The sequence below is a fragment of the Euleptes europaea genome, chromosome 13, assembly GCF_029931775.1.
Source record: "Euleptes europaea isolate rEulEur1 chromosome 13, rEulEur1.hap1, whole genome shotgun sequence".
In the NCBI taxonomy this organism is placed as follows: Eukaryota; Metazoa; Chordata; class Lepidosauria; order Squamata; family Sphaerodactylidae; genus Euleptes; species Euleptes europaea.
In genome coordinates this window covers 52,705,240-52,722,538 of record NC_079324.1, presented here as the reverse complement: position 1 = coordinate 52,722,538, position 17,299 = coordinate 52,705,240, and the positions used below count along the sequence as shown (strand labels likewise).

Sequence of the window (17,299 nt, the reverse complement as noted above, 5' to 3'; positions counted from 1 at the left end):
AAAGTGCTTTTGGTCTTAATGGAGGGCATTGAACGGATGCTTTAGTGGAGAAATCAGAGCTGGTATGGCTAATGGCCAATAAAAATTCAAACTAAGTTTAATATTTTGTTACTGCCTTCAGAACTGCACTTTGAGCACACGTGGGAGAGCGGATGAGGTTTCATGCTCGCTAGCTGAAGGTGTTTCACTCACTTCTTTCATTCTTAATGCCAAGTTATGCATGCAGATGTTGAGCGAGATTGGAATGGAAAGGTTAAGTGTTATCCTGCCGGTTTGATCATCCCAGCTGTTGTTTTTGTTTTAGCTTTTAAAACTAATCTGCGGGTGGGTTGTTGGGAGGAGGCGGGGGAGAGATCTGTGGCTATTTCTTGCCTTTTCATTTTTTTTTAAAGTGTCTGCCATTGCGTGCTAAGCTTTGCTTTCAGCTCTGCCTGGGCAGGAAAAAGAGGAAACTAGGAAACCCCCTGTTAGCTGCCCATTTGCCAGCGTTCCAGACTTTATTCTCAATGCACAAAGAAATACAACAGCAGGAAGTTGTTTCACATCCGAGCCATGATAAAGGTCTGGGAGGTTTATTATTTTTGGTGCCTGATAGCATCGGGGCCGGGGGGAGCAGAGGGCAAAGAAAGGAACAGGGGATCGGCATCCCTCGGGACGGCCGAAGGGAAGACAGACAGATAACCTCGTGCGGACAGCTTCAGTCACTACTCCCAGAGGAAGTGTCAGTTTCTCACAAGCTGAAATTAATCCACAGAAGTCCTTACCCAGGAATTCAGATGTGACATTGTTTGTGGGGAAGGGGGGGTTAGCTGGCTTTATGGCATATGTATTTTTGTAGGGGGGGGAACTGTATGTTTATGTATAATTAGATCTCCACTGAGATGCCGGGTTTTCCTTTTGTTTAATAATTTCCCACATTAACATCAAAGACCTGAAGCATTTCTCAGGTTTTTTTTTTAATGCAAACACATTTCCCCTTCTGTTCTGCTTTGCTGTAGCTCTGAAGTTCACATCAAATGTAACATGGTCGGTTCCCCACTCCTCTTCAGCATGTTCATCGTTATCTTTCCCTGTATAGTCTCTGAAAAACTGAAGCAGAGTTGTAAAGTCAGAAAGAACTCTCTCATTTAGTTTTCTGCACTGAATTTCCCAATACGGGATGCTAGTTGTTTCTTAACAGTCAGGGGCGGGGCCTGGTGTGGTTTCTTGCCATTTCATTCCTTACCAGATTAGCTTGTGTAATGGATAGTGTGGAAGTAATGGACAGTGTGGAAAGGCTTCCAAGCCTTGGTCACAAGGGCACATTTTGTAAGACGCTTGGCTCAATAGAGATGGCGTAGATCTCTAAAAAATTGTCTTGCACAAGTTGGGTACCCACAAGGACTCATGAGAGCATCTCAGTTCCCCCATGTATTCCTCCCCACACAATATGTCCTCTTTCCCTCTTCCTGGTGGCCCCTGTAGCAAAGGAGGTCTGATGTCTCAAAGGTTACCAGTCTAGGCCAGCATGAAGAATATGATGAGCTTGAAATGGTTTATTGTCTGCCACTAAGCTATTTCTAGTGCAGTTTTGGAAGGAGCATCACATTCTTACAGTCCAGCAAAGCATTTTAAAATACAGGACAATCCCATCATAGAGTGAAGTGCTTACCAACTGCCCTGAGAATGGCCAATCCCTCTGACTTGTTTGGTCTTTCGACTGTTCTTTGGAAGTTCTGTTGAAGCAGCTATGATCAACCTCCTGGCGGGCTTTGGGGGTAAAGAGGGCACAAGCCCAGCGAGAGAGAAGACAATTGTCATGATCGTCGATCTTCGCCATTTTTGTCCTGCAAGACTTACACTTTTTGAAAAGTGTCATCCTTAGAAGAAGGACCGAAAACAGATGAAGAATTTGTTAGTTTTTTGAAGAACAGTCAACGATGGCCCTTGTGGTCTCTTCCAACCTTGTGTGATTTTGTGAAATCAGACAAAGTGATCCAAGCGTCCTCTAGCCGCGACGGCAGAAAGAGAACTGAGTCCAAAAGGATGGGAATGACCGTTGGTGGAGGGGAGGGGGGAGCTATCCTTGTTGCTGGACTAATTTTAGAAGCTTTCCAATTAGAAGTCCGCGGCTGGCCTTGTGGGACTGCAAAGAGGCCACGAAGATGAATCTTCTATACACTGAATGAATCACCTTGAATGGCTAGATTCGAGTCCAGTAGCACCTTGGAGACCAACAAGATTTTTGGGGGATAAGTTTTTGAGACTCAAAGCTTACACCCCCAAAATTTTGTTGGTGTCTAAGGTGCTACTAGACTAGAATCTAGGTGTTGTACTGCAGACCAAGATGGGTACCCTCTGAAACTACCACATTGGATGGACATTCAGAGACTTCAGTCAGGTCCAGGAAAGCTGTAATTCTGAGAATGGATCATATGATGGAATATTAAAACTACCCCTCAGTTTGTACTTTGGATGGCAAGGTGGTTTGAGGAGTGATTATAAATTATGTATTATACCGTTAGAAAAATAAAATAGTGTCGCATTTATAAAGTTCTAAGTTTCTTGCATGCCTCAAAAATACACAAAAAAACCCTCACCCTGTTTATTTTATTTATTTTGCATTCAAGCATGAAAGGGAAAGCCACAAGGGAAATGCTGCTGATGTTCTTGTGACATAAAATAGGATCCTTCTGGAGAATTGACCCTATTTATCCATATGATATTTTTTTCCAGGCAATTGAGTTGTGTCTGGATTTTAGAAGCCTTTGACAGATTCAGGGGAGGGTTTTATTTAAAATGATGAAAACTGCTAAAATCGTGACTTTAAAAACCCAAAATTCTCCCTCTCTTCTCAAGGCCGACAGCCTGACACCAAGACCCTTAATTTGGGGGCTGCGGGTGTGAAAATTAACTCTGCGATGGGAAAGATTGTTGTTGATGCAACCGAAGCGACGTCTGCTCCTCACATTTATGCAGTTGGAGACATTACAGAGGTTGGTGGCTACATAAACTGTTTTACAATAGCAGGAAACCTTACTTTGTTCCTGATTAATAACCAGTGCCCGGTTGTTGCCCTGCTGTAGTATATATCGGTGTTTAGGTCTTTTCTTTTTCGTTTCTGAGACCCACAGAGCTAATACTCACCACCCAGGGCTGTAATTTCCTTCACACAAAACATTTATGTGTTGGCAATTATTACTGATGTTTATCAAGCTGCCTAACGGCTGGCCACGGCTAATATAGCACCTTGTTATCAGTCCAGTAGCGGTGGTGTCTGTGGAATAAATAGGTTTTGCTGCCAGTTAAGGTCACACTTAAAGACAGGAGACTTCTAGGGCTTGCGTATGTTGGCAATTTAAATATCAAATCAAGCTGGCTATAAATGTATTTATTACATTTATAGCCCGCCCTCATTCCCAGCCAGGCCAGGCTCAGAGTGGGTAACAACATTTATAACCATAACACATAAGCTAAAACCACAATAGCCTAACACAACAGAGATAAAAACAAGATGGCATTCTTTTAATAGGAAATAGGAGCCACTAAAGAGGTGGTAAGCACTCCTTCCCTGGAGGTTTTTAAGCAGAGGCTAGATGGCCATCTGTCAGCAGTGCTGATTCTATGACCTTAGGCAGATCATGAGACGGAGGGCATCTTGGCCATCTTCTGGACATGGAGTAGGGGTTACTGGGTGTGTGTGTGGGGGAGGTAGTTGTGAATTTCCTGCATTGTGCAGGGGGTTGGACTAGATGACCCTGGTGGTCCCTTCCCAACTTTGTGATTCTGTGAAGACCTGGTCAGGCAGATGGGGAGGCCAGCAATGATGTCAAAACTTGCCGCAGCCCTCAGTTACAGACTTGGCGGAACAGTTCCGTTTTGCAGGCCCTGTGGAGCTCATTAAGGTCCCCCATGGCCCTGATATTACTAGGGAGACACAATAGGCCAGATTCCACACAGTGCTGCTTTGTAGCAGATCCCAGGATGCAACTTCTTCAGCAACCAAAATGTCTCATTGACTATATTCGATAGGGTTGCCAACCTCCAGGTACTAGCTGGAGATCTCCCGCTATTATTGCTGATCTCCAGCCGATAGAGATCAGTTCACCTGGAGAAAATATCCACTTTGGCAATTGGAATCTATGGCGTTGAAACCCCTCCCCAGACCCCGCCCTCCTCAGACTCTGCCCCCCCAAAATCTTCCGCCAGTGGCAAAGAGGGACCTGGCAATCCTAATATTTGATATGGCTTCTCTTAAGCTCTTGATTAAAACTGTGTTATGCGCACCATTGCATCCACGTGCATGTCAGGAAGAGCTGTGGCTGGTGTGGTTGGGTGCCAAGGTTCCCGCTCTCACCACCAAGCTCCGCTGGAGGAGGATGTGGTGCCCTTACCACAGGGTGTCGCAAAGAGGTGGGTGGAGATGCTGGGTCCACGGCTGCAGCCCTTTGCAAGTGTGCACTTCAGGTACAAAACGGATAGTGGTACCTGGCGCTGGCAGGTGATGTCATCACCAACACCCTTGCTGGTTCTGCTATCCTTTCAGGAGCTGCATGCCTGCATGGTGTTGCAGCCCTGGTATCTCTGCCATCAGCTCCTAATATCCTTCCCCAGTAGGAACATAAGAAAAGCCCTGCTGGATCAAACCAAGGCCCTTCAAGTCCAGCAGTCTGTTCACACAGTGGCCAACCAGGTGCCTCTAGGAAGCCCACAAACAAGACAATTGCAGCAGCACCACAGCACCTAATATAATAGGCATGCCCCTCTGATCCTGGAGAGAATAAGGTCACCACTTCCTCATTTGTAGGGTTGCCAGGTCCCTCTTTGCCATCGGCGGAAGATTTTTGGGGCGGAGCCTGAGGAGGGCGGGGTTTGGGGAGGGGAGGGACTTCAATGCCATAGAGTCCAATTGCCAAAGCGGCCATTTTCTCCAGGTGAAGTGTGTTACCTGGAGATCAGTTGTAATAGCAGGAGATCTCCAGCTAGCACCTGGCGGTTGGCAACCCTACTCATTCGCCTTCGTCAGAACTCGGGTGGGAGTGGGAATCCTCCCGGCATCCCCCTTCCATGCCAGCATTATGGTTCCACAGGGCTTGTAAGGAAGACATAATAATGCCTGCTCTAGTGTCTTGCATTCACACCACTTCAACCCTTCTCATGGGAGGCGTGTGATCTAAACGTTGATGGGAATTTTGAACCGTTCAGATCAACAATCGTCAGACAGTCCTGTGGAAGGGTGCAAAATGAGTGTTTGCGTCAACTGTGTTTTTCAAGGAAGTATTAAAGCCATCGTTATGAAAAAAAACCTGAGCTTTTATCTTCAGGGGGATGTTTTAGTAATTAGTTGGGCTTTATGGAGCGCGAGCCAGAGGCTTTTGCAATTTTATCTCCTCCTTCGATCTCTTGTTCAGTTCTGGAATGCCAAAATAACATCTGCATTTCCTGCTACAGAAGTGACTGGCAGCCGCTTTTTCAGGCAAAGTGGGGGGGAGAGAATTGCATCTTTCAGCTGGCAAATGACATTTACAGGTCTTGAAAGTAAGAATGCTGGTTTGGAAAAGCCATGGAAAGAGCTGGACAGTTGATCTTTATATGTTTAAACCAGTGGATCATTACAAAACTGTGGCCAGCAGGGAGGGAAGGTGGAGGGTGGAGGCATGCAGGCTTTTGAAATTTGTCACAGTATGTGAGTTTGGGACCAGGATATTTGGAGGACCATTTTCTCCAACATAGCCTCAGTGTTCAAGGAGGCTCACACACTGGCTTTGTGTACTACCACCGTAGACAATTCAGAAGGGTGTCAGATATGATGGGGGTTTTTCAGTGGCTGTGCCAAGACTGGAATGTCCTCCTCTCAATTCTTTCAGAGTAGATCCGTGGCTTCTTTTTATAGCCCTCTCTCATCTTTATTTAGCCACATTATCTTAAGGGCTGTCTTCCCTGACTAGAATAAGCTCGCCTGCTGAAGTTCAAAGTGTTTGTTTCATGTTACCCCACCATGAGAGTGGGTGGTTAAATGAAGCTGGGCCTTTTCAGTGGTGGCCCTGACAATTGTGAAATTCCCCTTCTGAGAAGGCCTGTTTTGCTTTGGTCTGTAGACATCAGCTTAAGCCTCCTAGAAGAGCCTTTGGGTCTGAATTGGGTGTTGTTGGTGAATCATGTATTTTTGCTGGTTTGGTGCTGCCTGTTGTATAGACTTTGTGTTTTGTTGCCCTTATTTTCAGGCATTATTTATAGCCTGCGTTTTGGCTTTTAAGTTTGTTGAGAGCTGCCTTGTAGATCCATGTAAACCAAAAGGAGCAATATAGGTACCTTATATTATCCAGCAGGCTGGCATACATGAGCGAATAAACTACTACGGGGGAGGTTGCTGGTTCAGATTTCATCTTGTGGAAGAAAAAAGAGGGGAATGAAACCCAACCTGAAAACAAAAGCTGGGTACCCGGGGTTGGGTGAGAGGAAAATTAATGTAAGTCTATGTGGAAATATTACAAATATATTTTATTACAAGCGCTATACAGATTTTAAAATTCTTTAAAAGCATTAAAATGGCACAATGGCCAAACTTAAGGTTGATATCTGTAACCACAAACCCAAACGCTCTTCGGCCTCTAGGGCAGTGATGGCGAACCTTTTAGAGACCGAGTGCCCAAACTGCAACCCAAAAACCACATATTTATCTCATAGTGCCAACACGGCAATTTAACCTGAATACTGAGGTTTCCTCCCAGCTCGGCAAGGAAGGGGGGCGGTGGCGGGGAGTCCAGGGAAGGGGGGGGGACTTTGAACGGCTCCAGACTTTGAACGGCTCCAGACTTTGAAGGGCTGGACTTTGAAGGGCTCCCCCCCTTCCCTGGACTCCCCGCCACCCATGAACTCTCCAGGTGGCTTCAAGCAAGACACTTTCTCTCGTTCTCACCATCCTGGGCAATATGGGGATAAAAATTATCAGCCTTCCTTGTAGGGCTGTTGTAAGGATGGCGTCAAGATGAGGCACATGAAGTACTTGGAACATGGGAAGATGTATAGTGGTGTAGTGGTTAAGAGCGGTGGTTTGGAGCGGTGGACTCTGATCTGGAGAACCAGGTTGGTTTCCCCCCTCCTCCACATGAAGCCAGCTGGGTGACCTTGGGCTAGTCACAGCTCTCTTAGAGCTCTCTCAGCCCCACCTACCTCACAGGGTGTCAGTTGTGGGGAGGGGAAAGGAAGGTGATTGTAAGCCTGTTTGATTCTCCCTTAAGTGGTAGAGAAAGTTGGCATATAAAAACCAACTCTTCTTCATCTTCTTCATCATCATCATCATCGTTGCCCCTCTGACTGCCAGGTGGGGACCTCGAAGGTGCTGCTGCTTTTCCCCTTCTGTTCTGGCATCCTTTTCAAGCTAATGGAGATATTTTGTCGTCTCCTCTCAGGGTCGCCCTGAACTAACACCGACTGCGATCGCTGCAGGGAAACTGCTGGCTCGACGTTTGTTTGGCCAGTCGAAAGAACTAATGGATTATGACAATGTGAGTATTTACCTTTTCCTTCCATAGCCTTTTGAAATGACTCGCTGCAAAGATCACAAGCTGCCACTGCTCTGCATAGGCAGGATCATAATTTTGCTTTCTTCTCCTTTTTTTTTTCTTGATTTGACATCTAATTCAACAGGATGGGTGGAGGAATTGCTAACTGCGCTTATTTGCTCTTATACTCAGCAAAACTCGAAATGCTTTTTTAAAAAACTCTTAACAGCGTCAGTCATTGAGGCTTGAGATTTAGAAATTGCTCTGTGCCTGGAGTTTTCTTGGGTGGGCTTGAATACGGTTGGCTATTTTGTGGCCTCGGTTCTCCACCAGAGAAAGATTTAACACTGACCGGAGAAACTGACACCAAGCAACAGAGTGGGAAGGCATCATGGTCTTTTATTTTGAGAGTAACCATGTTGTTGTATGTATCGTAGGTGCCTACTACCGTTTTCACACCCCTGGAATATGGATGTGTAGGCCTCTCGGAAGAACAAGCCTCAGATCGTTTGGGACCAGATAATATAGAGGTATGCTAGACTTCTTGTTGGCATGGCCACAGATTAGCAGAGCTGAGCAACCATCTTGAAGGAGTCAGTTTGGGGTACTTATTGGCATACATAAGAAAATAAGAAAGGCTATGCTGGATCAGACCAAGGCCCTTCAAGTCCAGCAGTCTGTTCACACAGTGGCCAACCAGGTGCCTCTAGGAAGCCCACAAACAAGACAACTGCAGCAGCACCACCCTGCCTGTATTCCACAGCACCTAATATAATAGGCATGCTCCTCTGAGCCTGGAGAGAATAGCCATGCATCATGACTAGTACCCATTTTTACTAGTAGCAATGAATCGCCCTCTCCTCCATGAACATGTCCACTCCCCTCTTAAAGCCTTACAAGTTGGAAGAGTAATACTGGGGAGACCCAGGTTCAGATCTACCTAACGGAAAGCTCACTAGGGGACCTTGGGCCAGTTACTCTCTCAGCACAGCCTACCATCTAGGACCAACCCAGGGGGTGGGGGTGGGGGAGAGAACTGTGCATGCCATCACGAGCTCCTTGGAGAAAGGGTGGGATAAAAATGTATATATACATAGGTCTCGCTCCATAGTTGTGTGCAACAAAGCTAGCCTGGGCCTTCCAGTTTAAAGAAGTGAGTGAGGCTGGGCTCCATAAAATCAAGCAGAGCATCCAAGTGAGCAAGACAGGTTTAACACACACCCTGCCAGAAGTAGGAGGCCTGCTGAAATCTCTTATCAAACGACTAAGCACACCCTTGCCTCCAGTAGTGAGCAGTAGAAGTAACTTTCAGTTGCTCACCAGCCAGGCTTCTTCCTTTAGATGGGAGGAGCTTTTTACACAGTTCTTTAGATTCTGGTTTGCATGTAGCTAATTTTATACATATTTCGGGGGGTATGTTTTTGTTTGGCTTTGAGAATTCTAAAGAACATTAGTGCAGTACTGTAAATTTGCTTAACAAGTACAATTTGTTGTAAATTTGCTTAACGATTTGGTGAATTGGATGATGGCCACTAGTAGGGATAAACACGGTGGCACCCCTGGCACAATCTGTTGGGAACTAGTGCCTTATTTTGTATTGTATGAGATTTGTGTGCCACCTGTTTAATATGACTTCCTAAAGCAGTGTGCAATGCAAAAAAGGTAATAATCCAGTAATAAAATATACAAATATCATAAAACAGGTAAAAGCCTTATGTGTATGTATGTATTTGTGTATACACTACACCAGCGTGGTGTAGTGGTTAAGAGCGGTGGTTTGGAGTGGTGGACTCTGATCTGAAGAACCAGGTTTGATTCCCCACTCCTCCACATGAAGCCAGCTGGGTGACCTTGGGCTAGTCACACTCTCTCATCCCCACCTACCTCACAGGGGGTCTGTTGTGGGGAGGGGAAGGGAAAGTGATTGTAAGTCGGTTTGATTCTTCCTTAAGTGGTAGAGAAAGTCAGCATATAAAAACCAATTCTTCTTCTTCTTCTTCTATATATATGTGTGTGTGTATACACCCACACACATACGCGTATATATATATGCAACAATAACAAAACATAGAGGACATTAGAAAGGGATATGTGAGTAGACTCAACTTCTGAAAGTGCGGCAAAAAGAGAAGGTCTTGACTGTGGCTTCTGCAAATATGACAGAGAGGGAACCAGGTTCGAATCCCCAGACTGCCATGGAAGCTCTCTGGGTGACCTAGGGCGAGTCACTTGCTCCGCGCCTAACCCTACCTCCGAGTGTAATAGTTGTCGGTAAGGTGAGGAGAAGGGAATGATACTGTAAGCTGTTTGGGGTCCTGTTAGGGGAGTGGGGGAATGGGATATAAATAAAAAGCCCTGCACCACATGGGTTCCAAGATATTTTCAGCAGGTGTGGGTTTCTTCCCTGTGCAAAATTGTGTCTCCAAGTGGCTTTTGCCAAAGCCAGTCCCACAGTGTTAATTGTAATAAATCAAAATACTAATTGCACGTGTTATTTTTCCCCCTCCATATTTCAATCAGGTGTACCATGCGTTTTATAAGCCTTTGGAATTCAATGTGCCTGAAAGAGATGCCGCTCAGTGTTATATCAAAGTAAGTGTTGCTAATGTAGACATTATTCTAATAGGAACGTTGCTCTGTATCCTCAATCATCAGCTTGTTTGGCAGGTGGGCCACTGTAAGAAGAGAGCATGGAGGCTGGCCCAAGCCTCAACTCTAATCCCTTCCCCCGACCTCCATACTGCTCGCTGCCGGCCCAGGGTTAATGCTCATCACCTCCCTGTTTACCATTGGCTGCTAGATGCAGTTGACATCCCCCTTTCCTTTCCTGGGATTTGGGGAAGGATAGTATCTCAGTGGCAGTGAATGTGTTTTGCATACAGAAGGCTCCCAGTTCAAGAATCCCTGGCACCTTCTGTTAATAGGCCTGGGGGAGTGCCCCTTTTAGTGCAGCTGCCAGTCAGAGAAGGCAACATGGGTATAAGGCACCTGCATATTTGTTCACAAGTTGCAACCCCCGCAAAAAAAAACCCCTGTCTTTCTTTGGAGAGATGGGCTTTAACTTAGAATCATAGAATAGAATCAGAGAGTTGGAAGGGTCATCTAGTCCAACCCCCTACACAATGCCGGAAATTCACAACTACCTCCCTCCCCACGTCCCCAGTGACCCCTACTCCATGCCCAGAAGATGGCCAAGATGCCCTCCCTCTCACAATCTGCTAAGGTAATAGAATCAGCATTGCTGACAGATGGCCATTTAGCCTCTGCTTAAAAACCTCCAGGGAAGGTGGCGGGGGCAGTTCCGTTGGCGCCCGGGCGCTGTGGAGGTGCATGCCGCTCCCCTGGCAGTGCAGTCTCTCCGGGACGTAAATCTCGGAAGAGACAAGCGGCGCCAGCATTGGGGGGACGGGCATTCCTGGGGGCCGAGCTGACGTTAATCAGCTTCCAAACCCACTCCAAGCCAGAAACGCCCCCCTCAGGAACAGCATTGCCACACCATGTTTTTCCTGACGCAGCCTCGCTGTTCTCTTCGCGGGAAAATGCCCCATTTTTAATTTTTTTTAAATTTCAAAAGGCGTTTTCAAGCCTTACGGAGGCTGGGAAACCTCTTTGGAGGCGCTGCGGCAGCACCTCGGCCACGCCGTTCCCCTGCCGCCAAAAGGCTCAGGGATGGGCTGTAACTACTCACCAACAATGCCTTTGTTGTTTCCATTGTTTCCGTTTTCTTGCAGAAATCCTTTTATAGTATAGATTTTTTAAAAAATGAAAAAGCAGTCATCCTTGGGAGGTATCCAGTGAGCCATACCTACCCTTGTGCTGCACAACCATGACATCGCAGCGCATATGTAGCCCTGAGCATCCGAGCACTATGTGAGCAGGATACATTATGTAATGTTTCAGAGGGCAGCTGTGTGAGTCTACAGTAGAACTGAATCTTACAAGCTTATTTCCCCCGAAATCTTGTTGGCCCCTTAGGTGCTACTGGACTCGAATCTCGCTCTTCGTTGTGTAATGTATTTTTGCATATAAAGGTAAAGGTCCCCCGTGCAAACACCGGGTCATTCCTGACCCATGGGGTGACGTTACACCCCGACGTTTATGAGGCAGGCTATGTTTACGGGGTGGTTTGTCAGTGCCTTCCCCAGTCATCTTCCCTTTACCCCCAGCAAGCTGGATACTCATTTGACCGACCTCGGAAGGATGGAAGGCTGAGTCAACCTTGAGTTGGCTACCTGAAACCAACTTCCGTCGGGATCGAACTCAGGTTGTGAGCAGAGCTTGGACTGCAGTACTGCAGCTTACCACTCTGCGCCACGGGGTTCCTGCGTTTTTGCATGGCTCTCATTTAATTGAGTCGGTTGCCCTCTCTCGTTTCTTCCCTCTCTTTCTCGTGTATTAATTTCAGATGGTGTGTTCACGTGCACAAGAATGCCGAATCCTCGGCCTTCATTTCATTGGTCCAAATGCAGGCGAAGTTATTCAAGGATTTGCCCTTGGAATCAAGTAAGTAATAAAGAATGTTTGTGGGGTGGGGGAGAGAATTCTAAAGCTCGCCCTTTTATGTTACTGTAAGATTATGAAAGATAATGGCTTACTTTTGGCAAGGCTAAAATAAAAAGGAACTAATGTTTTAGGTTTCTTTTATGTCTCCTTTCCTATATTTTCATCAAAAATATGGCTGTTCTTTATTAATAAATACTGGGCTTAGTAACGGACATACCAGATTTTTGTATTTATATTTTTGAAACATGTTTCTTGGCAAATGCCGCTGTCAAACATCCCTCCCAAATCAAATTCACCATGCAGCTGTTAACTCTTCAAAATGCAACAAAGAAGAGTTGCCGACTTTCTCTATCAGTTAAGGGAGACTCAAACCAGCTTACAATCACCTTCCCTTCCCCACAACAGACACCTTGTGAGGTAGGTAAGGCTGAGAGAGCGCTAACAGAGCTGTGACTTGCCCAAAGTCATCCAGCTGGCTTCATGTGGAGGAGTGGGGAAACCAACCCGGTTCACCACTCTTGTGAATAATATTACAGAAAAAAAGAACAGCATGAAGAGATTGATTGGCCAGAAGAAGACCCTGCTTGGCCACCGATTGGCTGCGGGAGAATGCTGCTTACTAACTGACTGTTTGCTGCTGTGCCGAACCCCGAATTTGCTGAATTTATTCACCGAACACCCCGAACTCGCTGAATTCGGCTCCCCGTTTTCCAGCCTTTTTTGAGTTCGGTTCCATCCGAACTAAAAACCGCCGAATTGGGGGAATTTCGGCTGTTTTTCGGTTCGAGATGAACCGAAACGACAGCCCTACTCATTCCCCTTTAAAAATCACTTCAGGCAACTCCCAAAAGTTTGGATCCAGACTGAACTGGCAAATTCCACCGATTTCCCGTTTCTATTGCAGGACCCCCCCCCCATGTAATTCCCTCCAAGAGCAGCATTTCGGGGAGATCAGACGAATGCAGTAGGAGAGGGAGGCGGGAAACTTCCATTCGGCCTTTTGGAAAGTTAGTCAGAATCCAACCCAAGAACACAGTTGTTAAAAATGTGCATCAGCTGGAACCAACCTGGATAAATAGCAGAACACTCAAACGGCAACAGTGGGCATTTATGCATGGGAGGTTCTGCCCCAGATTTGCCGCTCTCCAGATGCACACCCTCCCCACTCAAATTCCCAGAACTCAACCATAAGCCCCCATGCAGAGTTTTGAGAATTTGGATGGAGAAAACGTGCATCTAGAGAGCGGCAAATCCAAGGCAAAACCGCCCAGGCATAAGTGGCCACTGTCCTAAACAAATAGAGCGGGGGGGGGGGGGGAAGCTACCTACAAATATACAATGCATAGAAATGAACAAAGCCAAGAGCCAGACATTTATAATGGTACCTCCCAGTTCAGTCTTCCTGTTTGTGTGCGTGTGAAGTGCCGTCAAGTCACAGCCGACTTATGGCAACCCCTTTTTGAGGTTTTCATGGCAGGAGACTAACAGAGGTGGTTTTGCCATTACAGGACCATTTTCTTCGGTTCCCCTTGTGGGTGTCTTGGAGGGATCTCGCTGGCCCCTGCAGGAAAGTGCAAAGGGGTCCCTCTGGTGCAACTTCGCAGGGCTCCTCCTGACAAAGGGAAAACTCTCCCAGCTTTTCTGTTCCCCAGATAAAAAATGATCATTGAAACTTGCAGAAGCTTTCCTTTTAAACAGATAGACAGAAAAAGGGATGAAAAGCTTGTTTTGATTATGTTTCGTGGGGAGGGCCTCTCTTTTAACAGGAACAGTCACCAAAGAAGAAGAAGAGTTGGTTTTTATATGCCGGTTAGGGTTTTCTCTACCACTTAAGGGAGAATCAAACCGGCTTACAATCACCTTCCCTCCCCCTCCCCCTCCTTGTTTGAGCTGCATGGATTTTTGAAATGAGAGTGCCCAAAAGTCAAAAGGGAGGGGATCTGATAGAAACTTCTGTGGTTCAAAATGGTTAAGAGGGTTGACTCTAATCTGGAGAACCGGGTTTGTTCCCCCACTCCTCCACATGAAGCCTTCTGGGTGACCTTGGGCTAGTCACAGTTCTCTCCGAACTCTCTTCACCTCACCTGCCCCACAAGGTGCCTGTTGTGGGGAGAGGAAGGGAAGGAGATCGTAAGCCACTTTGAGAATTCTTAAAGGTAGAGAAAACCGGGGTATAAAAACCCACTCTTCTTCTTCCTCTGCCCCATCACCTCCTGAAATGCCAGTTCTGTGCGTGATGAGAATTTATGCGACTCCGGCTTACTCTTCATGCTTGCAGACTGAGGATGCTAAACTGGGAAGAAGGGCAAGTGGCATCCAGTGGCTGGGTGGAACCAAAGGAGGCTGAATACCGAAAGGCTTGAGTTGGTACAGAGCTGATGAGCAAGCGCATAGCTAAGCTGCAATGCCAGTGTGATGTACTTGCTGGAGGGTATGATTTGGACATAGTAAACCTGGATTTAAATCCCTTCTCAGTGCTGGGACATCAAAGATCCATGATCAGATTTTCAATGTTCTTAAACTATTTTTAAAAAAAGAGTGGTAGGACCCCTTGAATTGGTTCAGGGGCTGTGGCTCAGTGGTAGAGCCTTTGCTTGGCATGCAGAAGGTCCCAGGTTCAGTCCCTGGCATCTCCAGTTAAAGGGACTTCACAGGGGTGTTGTGGGGATTAAGGAGAAGAGGAAAAATGTGCATCAGCCCTTTAGTCCACATTTGATTAAAAATGAAATTTTCAAAGGTGGGGAGGGAGAAGGTGGAGGGGGGTGTATTAGGATAGTGGGATTTTCATTTGTGCTTTTTAGAGCTTCTCCTTGTGTGGAAAAAGAAACTTATTTCATGAATGCTTCTTATGTAAAAGCAGGGCCCCTCTCTGAAAAGGAATGGAAAAGATTCTTTCACAGATAAGCTGTTTCCAGTATTTTCCCATTAAATGGATTCTTTTCTCCTCAAACCTAGCGCCAGGTTTTCATTTCCAGGGGTGACTGAGGCAGCTCCTATACCTGCCTGGAGTGGACCTTTTCCTTGTCGCTGCTGCCCTCTGGTGGTTGAAAGCAGTAGGACATAAGAATTGCAGATGAAAATCTAGTTTATGCAGAGATCTTAAAATGGTTTGGAAGACATAGAATTAGCCGTGTTCTGTTTTGGTGGAGAAAGCAAAATCCAAAAGTATGATGCACTGGATTCTGAAAATCTGGAAGGGTGATTACTTCAGGGGTTATTGCCCTATTGCTTTCTAGTAAGTGGGTTCCTACTATGTCATCTTTGCATTCATTTAACGTGTCATGTTAATACTTACACTGTGCTTCATCTCTGGTTGCATCAAGATCTCTACAAGTCAGACCCTATTGCATTGAACACATGAACACATGAATCTTCCTTAGACTTAACCAGACCCTTGGTCCATCAAAGTCAGTATTGTCTGCTCAGACCAGCAGCGGCTCTCCAGGGTCTCAGGCAGAGGTCTTTCACATCACCTACCTGCCTAGTCCCTTTAACTGGAGATGCCAGAGATTGAACCTGGGACCTTCTGCATGCCAAGCAGATGCTCTGCCACTGAGCCACGGCCCCTCCCCATTGTCTCTTGGATGTTCCACCCTGCTGATCGTACGGACTTATTCTCTGTAATCTGCCTTGAGTCACAGCAAGAAAGATGGACTGTAAATAAATCAATAGTTGTATGAACATATTGACGGCACCTTCACACACACACAGGTACTGAGTCAGAATGCAGGTCCACTTAGCTCCGTGTTGTCTGCTTTGATTGGCAGCAGGTCTCCAAGTCTCAGGCAAAGAGAAAAGTCTCTCCCAACATTTGCTACCTGAGACCCTTTAATTGGTGATACCAGGGATCAACCTGGGACCTTCTGCAGGCAAACTGTATGCCCTGCCTCTGAGCCACAGCACCTCCTTTTTTCAGAGTTGTTATACTATATCCTTGTGAGAAATTAAGCTGTTGGTCCATCTAGCTCCGTACTGTCTACTCTGATTAGCAGTGGTTCTCCAAGGACTTAGGCAGAAGCGGCTTTGTCCCAGCATCTGCCCCTGAGATCCTGAGAGATGCCAGGGGTTGAACTAGGGACATTCCGCATGGAAAACATGTGCTCTGCTACTGAGCCACAGCCATCAAGGTAAGCCCAGGGCATCATGCTGGAGTAACAGTGTTGGTTTCCCATTGCCAGACATGGCCCAGGAGGTCTCCCAGATATCTCAAGCTGCATTGTTATCTTCTCTGAGGTTATTTATTCATGGTCAGTTTTGATGCTCACTCAAAGCTCTTTTTTAAAATGCTACTTTTAAAATGCCTATTCACGGTCCCTACGCAAAAGGAGAAATTCCACCCCCGCCACTCACCTGCTCCTTTGTTCATGTTAGCATAGTCATTAACATGTGCATAGCTAACGCGCCACTGTTGTTTTGTATGGTTCTTTGAGGAGGATTCTTCCCTGCAAACGCCAAAGATCGCATTAAGTGAGCTCTTTAGTAATGCGCTTCACAGTCACTTCCAGAAGGACAGTTCAGCATCTAAAATTCAAAAAAATATGCGGGGCAATTCAGCCTGGAATGCGCTGCTAATTACCAAGCATAAATGGCCTGAGTGTTTTACCCACCCATGACCTTCATCACTGATGTTGCCTCTTCCTTCTCTCTAGATGTGGCGCTACCTATTCACAAATGCTGAAGACGGTTGGCATTCACCCGACTTGCGCCGAGGAAGTCACTAAGCTGCACATCACGAAGCGGTCGGGCTTAGATGCAACTGTCACCAGCTGTTGAGGTTAGCTGCCATCCCTGAGTAGCCAATGAAAGAGCACATGGCAGAAGCAGTGCAAAGAGCATAGGAGAGTATCACGGCACACAAGGCCTGGAGCTACAGGTACAATCATTTAAGCCTTTCTGAGCCCTAGCTATGTATCAGTTTGCAAGCAGATAAAAAAGCCAGCATGGTGTAGTGGTTAAGAGTGGCGGACTCTGATCTGGAGAATCGGGTTTGATTCCCCACGCCTCCACATGAGCAGCAGAGGCTAATCTGGTGAACTGGAAGCCAGCTGGGTGACCTTGGGCTAGTCACACTCTCTCAGCCCCACCTACCTCACAGGGTTTCTGTTGTGGGGAGGGGAAGGCGATTGTAAGCCGGTTTGATTCAGCCTTAAGTGATAGAGAAAGTCGGCATATGAAAAACCAACTCTTCTTCTTCAAAGGGTCTTGTTCCCACAATTTGCAGAGTGACAGACGGTTTGGGGGCATGTGGGAACACTTCTGAAAGGCAGCAAACCTGATTATTTTACAGATGTTGGAAGAAATAACTCTTACAG

General features: G+C 46.4%; 1 protein-coding gene across 1 annotated transcript in view; it reads left to right on the top strand.

Moving 5' to 3' along the window:
• The window catches only part of TXNRD2 (thioredoxin reductase 2), a 61,715-nt gene extending 44,861 nt beyond the window's left edge, over positions 1–16,854 (top strand). Inside the window, exons 12-17 of the mRNA XM_056859370.1 lie at positions 2,839–2,975; positions 7,392–7,487; positions 7,922–8,014; positions 10,005–10,076; positions 11,890–11,987; positions 16,637–16,854. Of these exons, the coding sequence (XP_056715348.1) occupies positions 2,839–2,975; positions 7,392–7,487; positions 7,922–8,014; positions 10,005–10,076; positions 11,890–11,987; positions 16,637–16,760 (620 nt within the window). The 3' untranslated portion in view covers positions 16,761–16,854. The remainder of the gene's footprint in view (positions 1–2,838; positions 2,976–7,391; positions 7,488–7,921; positions 8,015–10,004; positions 10,077–11,889; positions 11,988–16,636) is intronic.
• The last annotated feature ends 445 nt before the right edge of the window (positions 16,855–17,299 follow it).